Source organism: Aquarana catesbeiana, linkage group LG05 (genome assembly GCF_042186555.1).
Source record: "Aquarana catesbeiana isolate 2022-GZ linkage group LG05, ASM4218655v1, whole genome shotgun sequence".
NCBI lineage: Eukaryota > Metazoa > Chordata > Amphibia > Anura > Ranidae > Aquarana > Aquarana catesbeiana.
Genome location: NC_133328.1, coordinates 47,637,947 through 47,657,636, shown reverse-complemented (window position 1 = coordinate 47,657,636; position 19,690 = coordinate 47,637,947). Strand labels below are relative to the sequence as shown.

The window sequence follows — 19,690 nt, the reverse complement described above, 5'->3', positions numbered from 1 at the left end:
CAATGATATTCAATGGGCTGAAGTAGGACCAATGTAGTGCAGGAACTTGTGTCGGACCAGTTAAGATGGCTCTCATAGGGAACCATTGATTTACACACGTCATGCGACATGTGCTCCCAATGTCGGAGCATTTGTCGTACAAGTGTGAACCCGGCCTCAAGACATACTTTCGCATATGCCACAATAAAAAAATTCAGATTCATCTACAGAGATAAATAAACAATCATATTCCAATAAATATATATCTATATACAATTTACACATTAAATAGAGAACATAATTATCAATCTGACTGTCCACCACACACAAGTAAAAAAAGCACAAGGGAAAAAAACCCCACATCCAGAAAGTCGTTTGCCCACACATTCTTGCCTAAAAACGACATTGTCCAAGGTGCATATTTAAAGTCTTGTGATATACTCTTATTGTTTCTAATTCCCTCAAGGCTTTAACATGTGGATCAGTTGAATGCTTGTTATATTGTTGTGTACTGTGTGTGTAAAAGGGAGCATTATCATTAGGTAAAGAATGATCACAGTTGATATAACTCATACAGCTTACAGAAATTACCCTAAGGTTAGTAAAATCAGAATTTCTGGAAAGGTTCACCTTATTGCTTAGCCCTAAGACCCTCCACTGCATATACACACACAAAAGATCGCTCATCTGTGACCCAGAACCAGACGCTCCTCTGTGTAAAGTCTGGGAACCTCCAGCCGTGGACATTGGCAGGGGTTAGCTTCTCGAGCACAGTAGGAGGTTCCTGGACTTCGCTTATCTGTAACCCAAAATCTGTCCTCTGTGTGAAGGAACCTCCTACAGTACACAAGGTGCTAACCGAGAGGCTCCTGGACTTTGCATGGAGTAGTGTCAGGGCCACAGATAAGCGATGTCTATATTTTGCTTTAGTGAGTGCATTTTATTAATGGTTTAACCTTTTCAGCAAAGTAATATGATGAAAATATTGGGGCACTTTATCTGTAGGCAAGCGATTCAAAAACAGAGCTGGCCATACACTGTACAATTTCCCCACCCACAATATATAGCATGGATGGAGGAATCTTTCCTGCCGCTACTGTATTCTGATAGTCAGCACACATGGCTGTCAGAACATCCAAAGAGTGACTGCATCTGATTGGATGCAGCCACTGTTTGAACAACAATTTTATGTCCAGTTCCTTCAATTTTCTGATCAAAGAATGTTGAGCGATGACGACAGGGCCACCCATGGCATGAATTTCAGCCGGCTCATCAGGAATCAGCTGAAATTCTTTCCATGTATGGCCGCCTCAGAGAGTAAGGGGTGAAACCAAAATATAACGACCATTCACCTGCAGTTTAAAAATTTTCCTTGATGCGAGAGAGAAGCTGATGTAAGAGATTCCAGCTCACCCAGCCTTGGCACACTCGAAGTGTCGGTACACAACAGATAACCACAAAGGACATCCCTGTAAAAACATTTTATAGAGACTATAGTATTTTCTTTATTATAAACCCAACCTCCACAATGAAGAAGAATCACAAAACTTTTGCAAAGTTCAAAAAACAGACACTTGCATAATGAATCATTTTAATAACCTGTGCGCCAAAAAAAAGGAAAACAACAGCTGCCACCCTATACTGTGTTTATACACTTGTATAAATAGAATGAAAACAAAAAAAAATGAGCTAATGTAACAAACTTCTATGTGTTCATTCAAAAAAAGGATAAATAGCAATTACCACCGTGTTATAATCATCAATAACAAAACTATGTATTCTTTATGTATTCATAAACCTTATCATATACCCCTATATATTTTGTGTATATACAAACAACACTTTACAGTATATGATAAAAACTCAAACGGTGCCCAGCATGTGAATAAGAAATTCCTTATAGTAGCACCAAATACCAAATATCAGAAGAAAAAAAGGAGGTGATCAAATGTAAGTAAAAGTCCCAAGAAAAATCCCCAAATCCTTCACAACGCCAGTAAGTGATCTTCTCTTTCCATTCCAGCCAAAACGTGGCTGCACCCGTTTGCAAATCAAATCAATATTTGGTGTGATCACCCTTTGCCCTCAAAACAGCATGAATACACTTTTTGAAGAAACTCGGCAGGTAGGTTGTCCCAAACATCTTGGGGGGGGGGCGGTCCGCCCCGGGTGCCACACATTAGGGGGGGTGTCAGCCGGGCGACAGGCACAGGCAGCAGCGGCGGTGCTGTGACAACCAGGGCAGGGAAAGGTGAGCTGTGAGAAGGGTGCGGGGGTGCCCGCGTGCGGACCGTACCCAAGTGACTGACACCCAGGGCCAGCCGCCGCTTTCACATTGCATCGCACAGCAGGGGAGAGAGACAGTGAGCGGAGCTTGAGAGAGAGGACAGCAACTGCTGGACTTAACTTTTCAAGTTAACCAGCAGGTGATTGGTTGCTAGGTGGTCCTAGCAACCAATCATTAGCATTGTTAATATGAAAAATTAACTCCAGCTGTTCCGGTCCTCTGTTCTGTGCTGCTGTGTCTCCAGCTCTGCATGCATTAAGTAAGGTAGGAAGGGGCAATGTGCAAGGGTCCAGAGGTGGGGGGCAATTTGTAATGTGCAGGGGTCCCGAGCTGGGGGTTAGGCAATGTGCAGGGATCCTGAGCTGGGGGGGGCAATGTTCAGGGGTCCTGAGCTGGGGGGGCAATGTGCAGGGGTCCCGAGCTGGGGGCAAAGTGCAGGGGTCCTGAGCTGGGGGGGCAATGTGCAGTGTTCAGGGGTCCAGAGCTGGGGGTGGGGGGCAATGTGTAATGTGCAGGGGTCCCGAGCTGGGGGGGCAATGGGCAGGGGTCCCGAGCTGAGGGGGCAATGTGCAGGGGTCACAAGCTGGGGGGGCAATGTGCAGGGGTCCCGAGCTGGGGAGGCAATGTGCAGGGGTCCCGAGCTGGGGGGGCAATGTGCAGGGGTCCCGAGCTGGGGGGCAAAGTGCAGGGGTCCTGAGCTGGGGGGGGCAATGTGCAATGTTCAGGGGTCCAGAGCTGGGGGTGGGGGGCAATTTGTAATGTGCAGGGGTCTCAAGCTGGGGGGGGCAATGTGCAGGGTCCCCAGCTGGGGGGGACAATGTGCAGGGGTCCAGAGCTGGGGGTGGGAGGCAATGTGTATTGTGCAGGGGTCCAGAGCTGGGGGAGGGCAATGTGCAGGGGTCCAGAGCTGGGGGTGGGGGGCAATGTGTAATGTGCAGGGGTCCCGAGCTGGGGGGGCAATGTGTAATGTGCAGGGGTCCAGAGCTGGGGGGGCTGTGTAATGTACAGAGGTACAGAGTTGGGGGGTCTGTGTGTAATGTGCAGGGGTCCCGAGCTGGGAGGGCAATGTGCGGGGGTCCCGAGCTGGGGTGGGCAACGAGCAGGGGTCCAGAGCTGGGGGTGGGAGGCAATGTGTAATGTGCAGGGGTCCGGAGCTGGGGGGCAATGTGCAGGGGTCCGGAGCTGGGGGGGCAACGTGTAATGTGCAGGGGTCCAGAGCTGGGGGGGCTGTGTAATGTACAGGGGTATAGAGTTGGGGGGGTGTAATATGCAGGGGTCCAGAGCTGGGGGGCTGTGTAATGTACAGAGGTCCAGAGCTGGGGGGTCTGTGTGTAATGTGCAGTGGTCCCGAGCTGGGGGGGCAATGTGCAGGGGTCCCGAGCTGGGGGGGCAATGTGCAGGGGTCCCGAGCTGGGGGCAAAGTGCAGGGGTCCTGAGCTGGGGGGGCAATGTGCAATGTTCAGGGGTCCAGAGCTGGGGGTGGGGGGCAATGTGTAATGTGCAGGGGTCCCGAGCTGGGGGGGGCAATGGGCAGGGGTCCCGAGCTGAGGGGGCAATGTGCAGGGGTCACGAGCTGGGGGGCAATGTGCAGGGGTCCCGAGCTGGGGGGGCAATGTGCAGGGGTCCCGAGCTGGGGGGCAAAGTGCAGGGGTCCTGAGCTGGGGGGGCAATGTGCAATGTTCAGGGGTCCAGAGCTGGGGGTGGGGGGCAATTTGTAATGTGCAGGGGTCCCAAGCTGGGGGGGGCAATGTGCAGGGGTCACCAGCTGGGGGGGCAATGTGCAAGGGTCCAGAGCTGGGGGTGGGAGGCAATGTGTATTGTGCAGGGGTCCAGAGCTGGGGGGGGCAATGTGCAGGGGTCCAGAGCTGGGGGTGGGGGGCAATGTGTAATGTGCAGGGGTCCAGAGCTGGGGGGGCTGTGTAATGTACAGAGGTCCAGAGCTGGGGGGTCTGTGTGTAATGTGCAGGGGTCCCGAGCTGGGGGGGCAATGTGCGGGGGTCCGGAGCTGGGGCGGGCAATGAGCAGGGGTCCAGAGCTGGGGGTGGGAGGCAATGTGTAATGTGCAGGGGTCCGGAGCTGGGGGGGCAATGTGCAGGGGTCCAGAGCTGGGGGTGGGAGGCAATGTGTAATGTGCAGGGGTCCTGGAGCTGGGGAGCAATGTGCAGGGGTCCGGAGCTGGGGGGGCAATGTTCAGGGGTCCCGAGCTGGGGGAGCAACGTGTAATGTGCAGGGGTCCAGAGCTGGGGGGGTTGTGTAATGTACAGGTGTATAGAGTTGGGGGGGTGTAATATGCAGGGGTCCAGAGCTTGGGGGCTGTGTAATGTACAGGGGTACAGAGTTGGGGGGTGTAATATGCAGGGGTCCAGAGCTGGGGGGGCTGTGTAATGTACAGGGGTACAGAGTTGGGGGGTGTAATATGCAGGGGTCCAGAGCTGGGGGGGGCTGTGTAATGTACAGAGGTCCAGAGCTGGGGGGTCTGTGTGTAATGTGCAGGGGTCCCGAGCTGGGGGGGCAATGGGGGAGCAACGTGGGGGAGCAACGTGTAATGTGCAGGGGTCCAGAGCTTGGGGGCTGTGTAATGTACAGGGGTACAGAGTTGGGGGGTGTAATATGCAGGGGTCCAGAGCTGGGGGGGGCTGTGTAATGTACAGGGGTACAGAGTTGGGGGGTGTAATATGCAGGGATCCAGAGCTGGGGGGGGGCTGTGTAATGTACAGAGGTCCAGAGCTGGGGAGTCTGTGTGTAATGTGCAGGGGTCCCGAGCTGGGGGGGGCAATGTGCGGGGGTCCCGAGCTGGGGCGGGCAACGAGCAGGGGTCCAGAGCTGGGGGTGGGAGGCAATGTGTAATGTGCAGGGGTCCGGAGCTGGGGGAGCAATGTGCAGGGGTCCAGAGATGGGGGTGGGAGGCAATGTGTAATGTGCAGGAGTCCGGAGCTGGGGGGCAATGTGCAGGGGTCCGGAGCTGGGGGGGCAATGTTCAGGGGTCCCGAGCTGGGGGAGCAACGTGTAATGTGCAGGGGTCCAGAGCTGGGGTGGCTGTGTAATGTACAGGGGTATAGAGTTGGGGGGGTGTAATATGCAGGGGTCCAGAGCTTGGGGGCTGTGTAATGTACAGGGGTACAGAGTTGGGGGGTGTAATATGCAGGGGTCCACAGCTGGGAGGGCTGGGTAATGTACAGAGGTGCAGAGCTGGGGGGCTGTGTGTAATGTGCAGGGGTCCCGAGTGTGGGGGGCAATGTGCGGGGGTCCCAAGCTGGGGCGGGCAACGTGCAGGGGTCCAGAGCTGGGGGTGGGAGGCAATGTGTAATGTGCAGGGGTCCGGAGCTGGGGGGGCAATGTTCAGGGGTCCCAAGCTGGGGGGCAATATGCAGGGGTCCCGAGCTGGGGGGAATGTGCAGGGGTCACGAGCTGGGGGGCAATGTGCAGGGGTCCAGAGCTGGGGGTGGCAAAATTCGTAAGACGAGCTGTCTGCGGATTTTCGGATCATTAGTACGGTGCTTTCGACAGCCGATTGGACTTTTTCGGCAGACAAAAGCTGGATGTGCAGGCTATAAAATTTTTGTCGGATGTGAACTCAACGTCTGATTTTCGGATAGTCAGTAGAGAAATCGTCACACAAAAGTCGAAAGTACAAACACGCATGCTCAGAATCAAGGATCGACTGGGAAGAGTTTGGTCTTGTAAACTTCTGTTCGTAATCTAGAATTAACATTTGTGACGCGGCAATTGATGAAATGTCGAAATGCAGCGCACATTCTCATCTTCTTTAATGGGATAATAATGAAGCTGCTTTTCTGGTGATACTGATGTAGTTATGCCAAATGTATTTTAAAAGGTATTTGTTTTGTACGATCTGAAAATCGAGAATCAACGCTCACCAAACTTCTACTAACACGAAATTAGCAGAAGAAGCCCAAAGGGTGGCGCTTGAGAAATTAACTTCCTCTTTATACTCTCATAGTACATCACTACGTTCGTGTTTGTCAAACAACAATTTGCGGATAGTTAGTACGCTAGACAAAATCCCGCGCACACACTTTTCGCAAAAATCAGACGCTCGGTCGTCCAACAATCAAACCACGTGTACCAGGCCTTACACGGCTGTTTCTGTTTCAGTTATTGACTGTGTTTCAACCTACATATGAAATTGATGATCATTAGCACCTGCTTGGTACAGATCGTTGGTATACACCTGACTCTAATCCTACAAAATCCCTGAGTTTATGCAAGTGTAAAAATTGATGCTGGTTTGCAGCCAAAGGGTAGTCACACCAAATATTGATTTGATTAAAAAAAAAAATTCAGTTCGCTTATTTTGCATTTTGTAAATTGATAAAATTAAACAAATAAAATATATATCTTTGAAAGCATTCTTACTTTACAGCAATTCTTTACACCTGCCTACAACATTTGCACAGTACCGCATATTCTTTAGGATTTGAATGAATATATTTCAATGAAAGTTTTAGTGGTCTCTGTTTCATGAGGGATTACCTTGCACATTTTTTGAGCAGTTAGCGAAACAGGAAGTGAGACAGAATCATCCCAACAGACAGCGATAAAAACCTGATGGAGGTTCTAACCCTTACACACTGTATATGAAACTAAACAAAAATTATACCTGGAGTAACAATTTTGAGTATAGACTCACTTTAAGCTTAAAAACGCTGTCACAAAATATTCAGTAATGTAAAGTCACAGGAAAGGAGGACATAGGGCAATTGTGGGCTCAAGACTTTATAGGCACAGTAGTGACTAAATGTACGATTAAAATTCTAGTTTATTTGGAAAATATTAAAATAGAGGATGAAACAAAGAGACATATAGAATTCAATTCATAGTTACACAGTTTTACAAATTATGTACTCCATACATAGCTAGATGGTTGAGTTAGATAATTTGAGCAGAGCTTAGAATCAAATATCTTGATCAATATAGTTACAGTACGTTGCATTGAACCAGAAGCTATGGCTTAATTAAAGTCACAGGAAATACTTCTTACTGTTTGCTGCACTGTATGTAGGTGTCTTTATTCTTCCCACAATTGCCTTTTTCAGTGCCTTCGATGTTCAACTTTTCATAGCAATACCTGTCTGCAGCTGCCACTTCTGGAAGACACAATATGTTTTTAATAGAAACAAATGTCTGCTACTGGATACATTGAAGTAACGTATCTGATACACGGATTATACAAGAACTATGGAGACAGGTTTTAAAATCTGGTACAAAGTATAGAGCTGCTACCTATAGTAACTAAACAGGATTCATGGTTTATTTTTATCAGCAATCAAGAACATTTTAATACATGGAAGACAAAGAAAAAATACAAACCAAATGATAAGCAAAGGAAGCTACAAATTATATTTACAAGTGTTTTCATTTTTTTTATACAAAGGACAATGGTACAAATAAGCCTTGGTTCACACTGGGACAACTTAGTTGCCTGAGAAGTAGCATCCCGTTCTGTGCAATGGAACCGTTCTAATCGGAGCGACGCAAGTCGCTCTGACTTAGAAAAAGGTTCCTGTACGACTTTGGGGGCGACTTGCATTGACTTCTATACAGAAGTCGTTTTGCAAGTCGCCGCTGAGTCGTGTCCTGGGTCGCCTGAGGCAGTCACGCTGTAAGTCGTGCTGCCTCAGTGTGAATCGACCCTACAGGAAAATAAAGATACTCCTTAAATTAAATCTATGATAACAGTGGTAGTCATTCTCAAAACATTAGCTTTATCTGGTGAATATCTACTTATTTCATTATTACGGTTATGTTGTGGAGAGTAATTTAACCAATTAATGACTAATAATAATCTTCTAGATACTTACTGTCACCCCAGACATACTTGCACTGTCTGTCTCTAGTTTTACACCTTCCTCCAAAGCAAAGGCCCTAGAACGGTAAGAGATGAGAGCAGGTGGGGGGCCGGCAGTAAGTTAGTGAGACAGGGTAAGAGACAGAGAAACAATAAAAAGAGAAAGAAAAAAGCAGACAGAAGCAAAGGGGAAGGAAATAGCAGAGAAAGAGGGAAGACGGGAAAATAAAATGTAAGGGAGTGGAAAGGCAGGGCAAAAAATGGAAGAAACAGATATATAAGTAGGAAGGGAAGGAGAAGGTAAGGGAAGACAGGGGAGGGTAGTGGAAAGGAGGAGGGGAGAAGAGGAGTGCAGAAGGAAGGGGAAGTGAGAGGAGAGAAGAAGAGAGGGCAGAAGAAAAGATCAGGGGAAGAGTGGTGAAGGGAAGGAAAGGGGAGGGAGCGGAAAGTAGAGGGCAGAGTGGGAGAGGAAGGAATAGGACAGATGAAGAGGGGAGGAGTGTAGCAGTGAAGGGAGAGGATAAGAGAAGGGAAGGAAGGAAAAGGAAGAGGAGAGAGAAAGAGAAGGGAGGACAGAGAAAAGTATGAGGGAAAGGGAGATGAAGAAGGCATAGGAGGGGAATAATGAGAAAGAGGGAGAAGGAGGGGAAGGGAAGAGACATCATTTTATTAAACATTAAGATAACAGCTGTGTTGTAAAGTGTTTTTTCATGAAAAGTTATCTATACATTACCTCCTTATCTTCACATGGGTACCCATCCAGTTTATGGATATTTGGAGGACACTAAAAGAAATGTAAAACAAGTATTTATCAATAACATAGTCTTTATACTTAGACATTAGAATTCATATTCAAACACATTCTGAAAATGTATGGCCCGTATTGCCCATAAGATTTATTTTCCAGCTTTGGTCTAGAAATATAAAAAGGAAGTCATTACTTGCTGTGGGCAATACAGACTGATAATTCAGCAAACTCATGTAATTATGAGTCCATTCCCCATATTAGGAAATTTTCCTATGCTCTTCCAATGCACTTGTCAAATTTTTTTATAATAAGTTGAAGGCTCTGTCACATGATCAGTCCCAGAGGTATATAAAGAAACACTGCAACCCTGGCATCTGGCATCCCTAAAAATTACCATATTCCATTTCATATGTTGCTTGTAATTTCATATCAAGTTCTGTACAGTCTTCTGGAACATGCAGCAGGCCAATTAAAAGTGCAAAGCAAAGCAAAGGTGTTCTGGGAAATCCTGTCTATAATCGGAGGACTGTTGTCATAGCTGCAATGCGGAAAAATGTGAGTTTTCTTTTTATATTAAACTGTAGCTTGCTGCAGACTGACACCTTGTTTAGCAATTATGCATAACAATGTTTAGCAAAAAAACAAGAATTTCGTTTTTTAGGCCTCTTGCACACTGCTGTTCAAATACATAGCGTTTTTAGGGATACATATACATTTTTTGACTTATGTAGCACTAACCCCAAAGGAGTTGCAGATGACAGGGTTCCCCACTCCTACACAGCCAGGCAAATAGCATTTTTAGCTTTCATCCAGAAACAAGGAACAGTCTCTGAGCTTTATTTTGATGGTTTATTAGGGGTGATAACTTGGATGGGTAATAGGGATTATGGGATGCCCAATTTGACAGTAACAAAACCAGGGACAACTTCCTCCCTATGTACAACTCCGATTGATTTTTTTCCTTTACTTTGTAGAACTCTAAATGATTCCTCTCTTGGTGGCTAACAGTCTCTGTTAGAAAAGTAAAAGCCCCTAGGAACTCGCAGTCCCTTTGGAAAGTAGCCCAAAGTATTGTAAGCTGAATCCTGGTTTACCAACCGCAGGAAATGCCAGCCCACCTGGCTGCTTCTCCCCCAGCCTCCCCCCCTCCCAGGCTAGGGGGCGGGTTCGCCTCTAGGGCCACCGACAGTCCCTTCAGCACATCAAGATCCCCTGAGTATGCAGAACAACCCTCCTAGCCTCTGCCCTCCAACTTTCAGAACGTTCTCCAACAATCCAGAACCAGGGGGAGGCACCAGAGAGCTGCCTGCATGAGTAATCCAGCCCTGAGCTCCAGTAAACCCTGAGCCAGATTTCATAACTCAGACTTGGCCCTGAATCAGACTATGTTTTACCTACTCTGACACTAGTAGCACACTAGAGGGTGTTACATTTATCTAAGCTCAGTTCATTGTTTTCAAGGAGTCTGTACACACAGGCACGTAAACATGCTCTGCATATGGAGGAGTAAAAAAATAAAATAAATAAATACAGAAATCTAAGTTGCCAGTTTTCAGTATTCTATGCACTTACGTGCATGTGCACGCAAATACTCGCATACGTGTGTAAAATGTTAATTTGAAGAGGTTAAAATTCAATTCTAAGAGCTAGAATTTATTTTACTCATGTACGTGCAAATATACACGCAAATACACATAAATACAAGCAAAATAAATGCAAGAAATGTTGACCAATACCAAGTGCAAGTACCCTGTATCTAAACCAAAGAATAAAAATGTAATGTATTAGAACTTATCAGTCTTCAGATATGGTGTCTGCATTTGTTTTTTCCCAGAATCTTTCTTCTTTATTTTCACCTGATAATCCTGCCAATAACGCACTTCCTGTCCTAGAGAGATACCACTCACTCGTCTTCTGTATGTATAGAGAAGCAGCTTTGTCACCCTAGGACGGTATGTGTGTTAGGACTACAGAACACTTACTCCACCTTCTTACCTCCATAACATACAGCTGTGCTTAAAAGTGTGCATACCCTGGCAAAAATCATTTTGGCAATGATAGTGAAAATATGACTGATCATGCCAAAAAACTGGCTTTAATTTTAAGATAGTGACCATATGAAGCCATTTATTATCACATAGTTGTTTGGCTCCTTTTTAAAAATCATGATGATAGCAGAAATCACCCAAATGGCTCTGATCGAAAATTTCCATCTCCTGGAACGTCTGGCCTCGGTACAGACACACAAGGTGACACACACAGGTTAAAATGGCAAATAAAGGTAAAAGTGATTGTAAAGCCTTGTTTTTTTTTCTTTAAAAATAACAAACATATTATACTTACCTGCTCTGTGAAATGGTTTTGCACAGAGCAGCCCGGATCCTCCTATTCTTGGGTCCCTTGCCGGCTTTCTTGGCCCCCCCCTCCTGTCGAGTGCCCCCACAGAAAGCAGCTTGCTATGGGGGCACCCGAGCCGAGCCGCAGCTCCCTGTGTCCATTCAGACATAACACCCCATATCGGCCTCCCCCCTCCCTTCTGATTGGCTAACTGCATTTGATTGACAGCAGCGGGAGCCAATGGCGCCACTGCTGTGTCTCAGCCAATCAGGAGGGAGAGTCCCTGACGGCTGAGACACTTGTGCACTGGAGAAAGGTCGGGCTCAGGTAAGTATTTGGGGGCTGAGGAGGGCTGCTGCACACAGAAGGGTTTTTTGTCCTAATGCATAGAATGCATCAAGATAAAAAGCCTTCTGCCTTTACAACCACTTTAATTTCCCACATTTGTGACTTTTTAAATTGCAAATAGTGTCTGTGTATAAAAATTCAATGACTTTGTTATTTCTCACATGAATGCACTGAGCAGGCTAGACACTGAGCCAGCGGCCTATTGAAGGAGCAGTGGCTCCGAGCGCGTAGCCTTCTCTCAACCTCCCTGCTAGCCCTCCTCCCTGGACGATCCCTACCCTGGACACCTAACCCGGAAGCAGACGGACGACCTGTGACGTCATGCACGCTCCACGTGCGCTCCACGCCGGCCCCTAGTCTCTTCCTGATGGCCACAGAAGGAGCTCCCGGCTGGTAATCCGCCTTCTGCAGCCCAGCATCCCTGCAGCGTCACCACCACAGGATCAGAGGGAACACCGAGGACCACATACCTATACAGATGAGCCTTTTATATGTTTTTATCCTGTAAGTGTGTTTTTACCTGGTGTCATTAAACATCATTTGTGAATACTACACTCAGGTGGCGCTTCCTTCTCTACCCCTCTCTCAGCAGAAAAGAACTATCAAAAGACCTGCCTAACAAGGTAATAGAACTTTGTAAAGATGGAAAAGATATACAGTAAAAAAAATATCAAAAGCCTTGTATATGTCAGTCAGTACCATTCAATCACTTATTAAAAAGTGAAAAGTTTGGGGATCTCTTGATACCAAGCAAAGGTCAGGTAGACCAATAAAGATTGCAGCCACAACTCCCAGAAAAATTAATTGGGATACAAAAAAACCCACAGGTAACCTCAGGAGAAATACAGGCTGCTCTGGAAAAAGACAGTGTGGTTACCTGTGGGTTTTTCTTATGCTGAACAATTCCACTGGCAGTTGTAGCTGCAATCCTTCTTGGTCTACCGGACCTTGGCTTGGTATCAAGAGATCCCTGGATTTTTCACTTCTTAATAAGTGATTGAACAGTACTGGCTGGCATATTCAAGGCTTTGGATATCTTTTTATATCCTTTTCCATCTTTATAAAGTTCCATTACCTTGTTAGGCAGGTCTTTTGACAGTTCTTTTCTGCTTCCCATGCCACAGTACCTAGCCTGCTCAGTGCATCCATGTAAAAGATAAACTCATTGACTATTTATACACAGGCACTAACTGCAATTTAAAAAAACACAAATGTGAAAAATGAACCTTTAATTGCCATTTTAGACTGTGTGTGTCACCTTGTGACCAGGGTATGTAAACTTTTGATCGGGGCCATTTGGGCGATTTCTGTTATTATGGTTTAAAAAGGAGCCAAAACAACTATGTGATAATAAATGGCTTTATATGATCAATATTTAATATATAATTTTTTGGCATGATCAGTCATATTTTTAAATTCAATGCCAAAATTTCACGATTTCTGCCAGGGTATGCAAACTTTTGGGGCCAACTGTAGAAGGGGTAGCTTTTTCTGTAGAGGAAAACTAACGCAGGAATGATAATATTTGAAATAACAGTGCAGAGTGTTCGGGACATAAGACAACACTGGATTTCGAACAGGATAAACAGGTATTTGTTTGCACTTATGGAACAGATATTACACAACTTTATCAATTCCATAGTTAACAGATCAAAAGGGTGCAAATAAGAGAAGTTTGTTATTTACATACTTTAACATTTTACTTGTGCTGATATTGCAGTGGAGTGGCTGCCATCGTTGGCCCCATTTTCAAATTGCTAGCTGCCTAACCGTCTCTGGATGCAATATATTCCAAGTCACTACTAGGGCAAGTATGCAGCAAAGTGATATGAGAACTCCCGATCTCTATAACGGTTCCAAGTCAGTGACTCAAAGTACTGAAGCCACTAAATTAGCATGACATCCAGTGGTGGAATGAAATGGTAAGCCTACACACAATATATGGGGAAAAGTGTTTAGACACCTGAACATCACACACATACGGTATCTCACAAAAGTGAGTACACCCCTCACATTGTTGTAAATATTTTAATATATCTTTTCATGTGACAACACTGAAGAAATGACACTTTGCTACAATATAAAGTAGTGAGTGTACAGCTTGTATAACAGTGTAAATTTGCTGTCCCCTCAGAATAACTCAACAGACAGTCATTAATGTCTAAACCGCTGGCAACAAAAGTGAGTACACCCCTAAGTGAAAATGTCCAAATTGGGCCCAAAGTGTCAAAATTTTGTGTGGCCACCATTATTTTCTAGCACTGCCTTAACCCTCTTGGGCATGGAGTTCACCAGAACTTCACAGGTTGCCACTGGAGTCCTCTTCCACTCCTCCATGACGACATCACGGAGCTGGTGGATGTTAGAGACCTTGCACTTCTCCACCTTCCGTTTGAGGATGCCCCACTTATGCTCAATAGGGTTTAGGTCTGGAGACATGCTTGGCCACTCCATCACCTTTACCCTCAGCTTCTTTAGCGAGGCAGTGGTCGTCTTGGAGGTGTGTTTGGGGTCGTTATAATGTTGGAATGCTGCCCTGCGGCCCAGTCTCTGAAGGGAGGAGATCATGCTCTGCTTCAGTATGTCACAGTACAGGTTGGCATTCATGGTTCCCTCAATGAACTGTAGCTCCCCAGTGCCGGTGTTCTGACATATACTGTCCTCCTATCGGATAGTGTCCGCTCCGTACTGCGCAGGCGCAGCGCTTGCGCAGTACGGAGCAGAAGGAGATGCCGAAAGTGTCCGAAGTTGATCAGCTGACCATCAGCTGTACACAGCGCTTCGGCACTTCTTAGCGATGGCAGTGTAAGAGGGCCCCTCGCGAGCTCGCTTCGCTCGCCACGCTTCGGGCACGGCCTCGCTGCGCTCGGCAACTATTTATTCTCCCTCTATGTCCACTTGGATAGTAGGGAATGAACCTGGACATAGGGTGAGAATAAAAGCGCAGGCGCCGTGTACAGCTGATGATCAGCTGTTAAACTTCGGAGACTTTCGGCGTCTCGTTTGTCCTCCGTACTGCGCCTGCGCAGTACAGGGCGGACACTATATGATAGGGGACTGTATTTGACAAGACACCGGCAGCACTCATGCAGCCCCAGACCATGACAAGCCCACCACCATGCTTGACTGTAGGCAAGACACACTTGTCTTTGTACTCCTCACCTGGTTGCCGCCACACACGCTTGACACCATCTGAACATAATAAGTTTATCTTCATCTCATCAGACCACAGGACATGGTTCCAGTAATCCATGAATCCATGTCCTTAGTCTGCTTGTCTTCAGCAAACTGTTTGCAGGCTTTCTTGTGCATCATCTTTAGAAGAGGCTTCCTTCTGGGATGACAGCCATGCAGACCAATTTGATACAGTGTGCGGTGTATGGTCTGAGCACTGACAGGCTGACCCCCCACCCCTTCAACCTCTGCAGCAATGCTGGCAGCACTCATAAGTCTATTTCCCAAAGACAACCTCTGGATATGACGCTGAGCACGTGCACTCAACTTCTTTGGTTGACCTTGATGAGGTCTGTTCTGAGTGGAACCTGTCCTGTTAAACTGCTGTATGGTCTTGGCCACTGTGCTGCAGCTCAGTTTCAGGGTCTTGGCAATCTTCTTATAGCCTAGGCCATCTTTATGTAGAGCAACAATTCTTTTTTTAAGATCCTCAGAGAGTTCTTTGCCATGAGGTGCCATGTTGAACTTCCAGTGACCACTATGAGAGAGTGAGAGCGATAACACCAAATTTAACACACCTGCTCCCCATTCACACCTGAGACCTTGTAACACTAACGAGTCACATGACACTGGTGAGGGAAAATGGATAATTGGTCCCAATTTGGACTTTTTCACTTAGGGGTGTACTCACTTTTGTTGCCAGCGGTTTAGACATTAATTGCTGTGTGTTGAGTTATTTTGAGGGGACAGCAAATTTACACTGTTATACAAGCTGTACACTCACTACTTTACATTGTAGCAAAGTGTAATTTCTTCAGTGTTGTCACATGAAAAGATAGAATAAAATATTTACAAAAATGCGAGGGGTGTACTCACTTTTGTGAGATACTGTATGTATATATATATATATATACACACACTGTAGGCTTGGTGGACATCCAATTTCATGAGAAGAACTGGCCCACAATCCACATTCCAATTTATCTCAAAGGTAATTAAGGTTAAAGTCAGGGCTTTGTGCAGGCCATTCATGCCAAACCCATCAAACTTTGTCTTTATGGTTTTAACTTTCCCTAAACTGTTACCACAAAGTTGGAAGCGCGCAATTCTCTAAAATTACTTTGTATATTGTAACTTCAATAATACAGAAACACCTGAGTGTAATAATTTGGAGGGTTATCCACATACTTTTAGCCATATAGTGTAGGTGTGATGGACAGGTGCCACAAATATTTGGTCATATAGTGTAATTATCCAAGTGCAGGATATTAAAGTAGGAGGAATTATTTACTGGCCTAAGTGTGCTGGAAATAAAGAAAAACATATTTCTTTTAAAGTAAGCAAAAATGTTCTTATTACCTGGCTGGAATTTCCTGTACACATTTCTGGGATATCACAGTCATTCACTGCTTCCCGGCATAACATTTCTTTAGGATTGAACTTCAAGAGAAATTGAAATGAAAGTTGTCAATGCAAAGATTAAAATCAACTTGTGGCCCGATAATTAATTAGTAAATCCCAACAAATATAACAAACTTACATAGCTAAATAATTAGTCAGGGTTGAAAAAAGACATCTAGTTCAACGAACATGACTGAATATAGTGCGATTAGATTGGCAGTGATTCCTAAAATATCATTCTAAACATAAAACTAGGCACAAGGACAGGTAATTGTTAATATGAAATAAAATACAATTGCATTGGTAAGAGTAAGAGTCAGGTCCCCTCATCCCCTTCTTAATAGACTTCTACTGACAAAGCTCTTAAAACAATCACATATCCATTGCCAGCTCCCCCATCAACGCAGTATTGAAATGCTAAAAACCAACTCTGGGAAACAAGTAAAAATGCTGATGATATGAAGAAATAGGAAGTCAGAACACTGACACATAAGCTTGCTACAACAAGATTTTTGCTGTTGTATTTGCACTTTTAAACCATAAAATGGAGGCCCAGTTACTGATCATGTTACACGCATGTCATCTGACATATCAAGTAAATGTTTGCACTTTAATTTCAGGTGTAAAAAATCCTATTTTTTTTTCCTTACACAATCCCTTTCACCAAAAGCTAGATTTACCAAGTACAGTTGTGTTCAAAGGTGCTCAAAAGTTTGCATACCCTGGCAGAAACCATGAAATGTTGGCATTGATATTGAAAATATGACTGATCATGCCAAAATATTAACTTTTATTTAAGAATAGTGATCATATAAAGCCATTAATTATCATATATTATCATATAGTTGTTTGGCTCCTTTTTAACGACTTATCGACCGGCCGCAGTACATATACTGTGGCAGGGCGGCTCTATTGCGCCAAACGCCGTACCTGTACGTCATTTCGTGCAATAGCCAGCGGTGGACGCGCGCGCCACTGATTGGCCAGAGGGGGAGCCAATCAGCAGGTCAGGCGGACGCAATGTTCGTCAGTTACCCACGATCGCTCCCCAGAGAGACAGGACGGCGCTCTGCTGTTGTAAACAAAGCAGATCGCCGTCCTGTCAGGTATGAACAGCTAAGTAGGAACACGGATCTCTCTGTTCATACAGTGAGTCCATCCGCCACACAGTAAGAAAGCATCCCCTAGGGACACACTTATTCCTTTAATCGCCCCTTCCCTGCCAGTGTCATTAGTACAGTAACAGTGCATATTTTAAGCACTGATCAGTGTAATAATGTCACTGGTTCCCAAAACACAGTGTCAAATGTCAGTAATGCCGCGTACACATGACCGGACTTTCCGTCAGAATAGACTCCGATGGTCTTTCCGACGGAGTTCCGCTGAAACAGACTTGCCTACACACGATCACACCAAAGTCCGATCGTTTAGAACACGATGACGTACGATGGGACTAGAAAAAGGAAGTTCAATAGCCAGTAGCCAATAGCTGCCCTTGCGTAATTTTTGGTCGTCGGAATAGCATACAGACGAACGGTTTTCCCAATAGGAACTGATTCCGTTGGAAAGATTTGAAACATGTTCTATTTCTAGGTCCGTCAGAATTTTAGAAAGAAAAAGTCCGATAAAGCCCACACACGATCGAAATGTCTGACGGAATGATTCAGTTGGACCTTTTCTGCCGGAAAGTCCGGTTGTGTTTACGCAGCATTAGGTGTCCGATTTGTCCACCGCAATATCGCAGTCCCGCTAAAAATCGCTGATCACCGCCGCTATTAAAAAAAAAAATGCCATAAAAATATCCTCTAGTTAGTAGACGCTATAACTTTTGCGCAAACCAATCAATATACGCTTATTGCGATTTTTTTTTACCAAAAATATGTAACAGAATACATATTGGCTTAAATGGATGAAGAAATTCTTTTTTTTTTAACATTTTTTTATTGGGTATGTTTTATAGCAGAAAGTAAAAAAATATTGTTTTTTTTTTTTTCAAAATTGTCGGACTTTTTTGTTTATAGCGCAAAAAATAAAAACTGCAGAGGTGATCAAATACCACCAAAAGAAAGCTCTATTTGTGGGAAAAAAGGACATACATTTTATTTGGGTACAGCGTTGCACGTAAAGTAACACAGTGCCATATCGAAAAGAATGGCCTGGTCGTAAAGGGGTAAAACCTTCTAGGGCTGAAGTGGTTAAATTCTAATGATAACAGAAATCACCCAAATGGCCCTGATGAAAAGTTTATATAGCCTGTAATGTTTGGCCTTGGTACAGACACATAAGGTGACACACACACAGCTTAAATGGCAATAAAGATTAATTTGCCACATCTGTTGCTTTTCAAATTGCAATTAGTGTCTATGTATAAATTGTCAATGAGTTTGTTAGCTCTCGTGAATGCACTGAGCAGACTAGATACTGAGCTAATGGGGAGCAGAAAAGAAATGTAAAAAGACCTGCGGAACAAGGTAATGAAACTTTATAAGGATGGAAAATAATATTTAATATATTATTATATAATAATAATATTTAATATATAATATTCAAGAAGATATCCAAAGTCTTAAATTTGCCAGTCAGCACTGTTCAATCACTTATTAAGAAGTGGTAAATTCGGGGATCTCTTGATACCAAACCAAGGTCAGGTAGATCAAGAAAGATTTCAGCCACAACTGCCACAGGAATTGTTTGGGATACACAGAAAAATCCACAGGTAACCTCAGGAGAAATACAGGCTGCTCTGGATAGATACAGTGTGGTTTTAATTTAAAATTTATATTTATATTTTGGGACGAGGTGCTCCTGGATCTTTCCTCCCTTCCAATATCTTCCGATACAGTGTGGTTGTTTTTAAGGAACACAATATGATGATACTTGAATAAAAATTATTTGCATGGTCTAATTGCCAGAAAGACGATTCAAGTATCATCGTATTGTTTTCCTTAAAAACAACCACACTGTATTTATCCAGAGCAGCCTGTATTTCTCCTGAGGTTACCTGTGGGGTTTTTTTTTGTATCCCAAACAATTCCAGCGGCAGTTGTGGCTGCAATCTTTCTTGGTCTACCTGAACTTGGTTTGGGACCAAAAGATCCCCGAATTTTCCACTTCTTAATAAGTAATTGAACAGAACTTACTGGCAAATTTAAGGCTTTGGATATCTTTTCAAATCCTTTTCCATCTTTATAAAGGTCCATAGGTGTGTGTGTCACCTTGTGTGTCTGTACCAAGGCCAAACATTCCAGGGCATGGAAACTTTTGATCAGGGCCATTTGGGCGATTTCTGTTATCGTTATGATTTAAAAAGGAGCCAAACAACTACGTGACAATCAATGACTTTATATGATCATTATCCGTAAATAAGAGTTTTTTGGCATGATCAGTTATATTTTCAATATCAATGCCAAAATGTCATTATTTCTGGCAGGGTATGCAAACTTTTGAGCACAACTGTAAATGCAAATAAGCAACTCAGACACATGTCAAAATTCAAACTATTGTTCCCTGAAAGTATGTTATTCTTGACTTGCTTCTGAGCCTAATGCCCGTCCACACCTATCCGATGGCAGTCAGTTAGCAACAAATGCTCAGCAAGCTCTGACAA

The 19,690-nt window shown here is 44.7% G+C and overlaps 1 protein-coding gene across 6 annotated transcripts in view; it reads right to left on the bottom strand.

Moving 5' to 3' along the window:
* The window catches only part of ADAM22 (ADAM metallopeptidase domain 22), a 419,533-nt gene that overhangs the window by 66,335 nt on the left and 333,508 nt on the right, over positions 1–19,690 (bottom strand). For all 6 annotated transcript variants that reach the window (XM_073629692.1, XM_073629695.1, XM_073629694.1 and 3 more), the window contains exons 18-22: positions 16,042–16,122; positions 8,809–8,859; positions 8,089–8,152; positions 7,269–7,374; positions 1,332–1,448 (exon numbers count right to left, since the gene is read on the bottom strand). In XM_073629692.1, the coding sequence (XP_073485793.1) occupies positions 1,332–1,448; positions 7,269–7,374; positions 8,089–8,152; positions 8,809–8,859; positions 16,042–16,122 (419 nt within the window). The remainder of the gene's footprint in view (positions 1–1,331; positions 1,449–7,268; positions 7,375–8,088; positions 8,153–8,808; positions 8,860–16,041; positions 16,123–19,690) is intronic.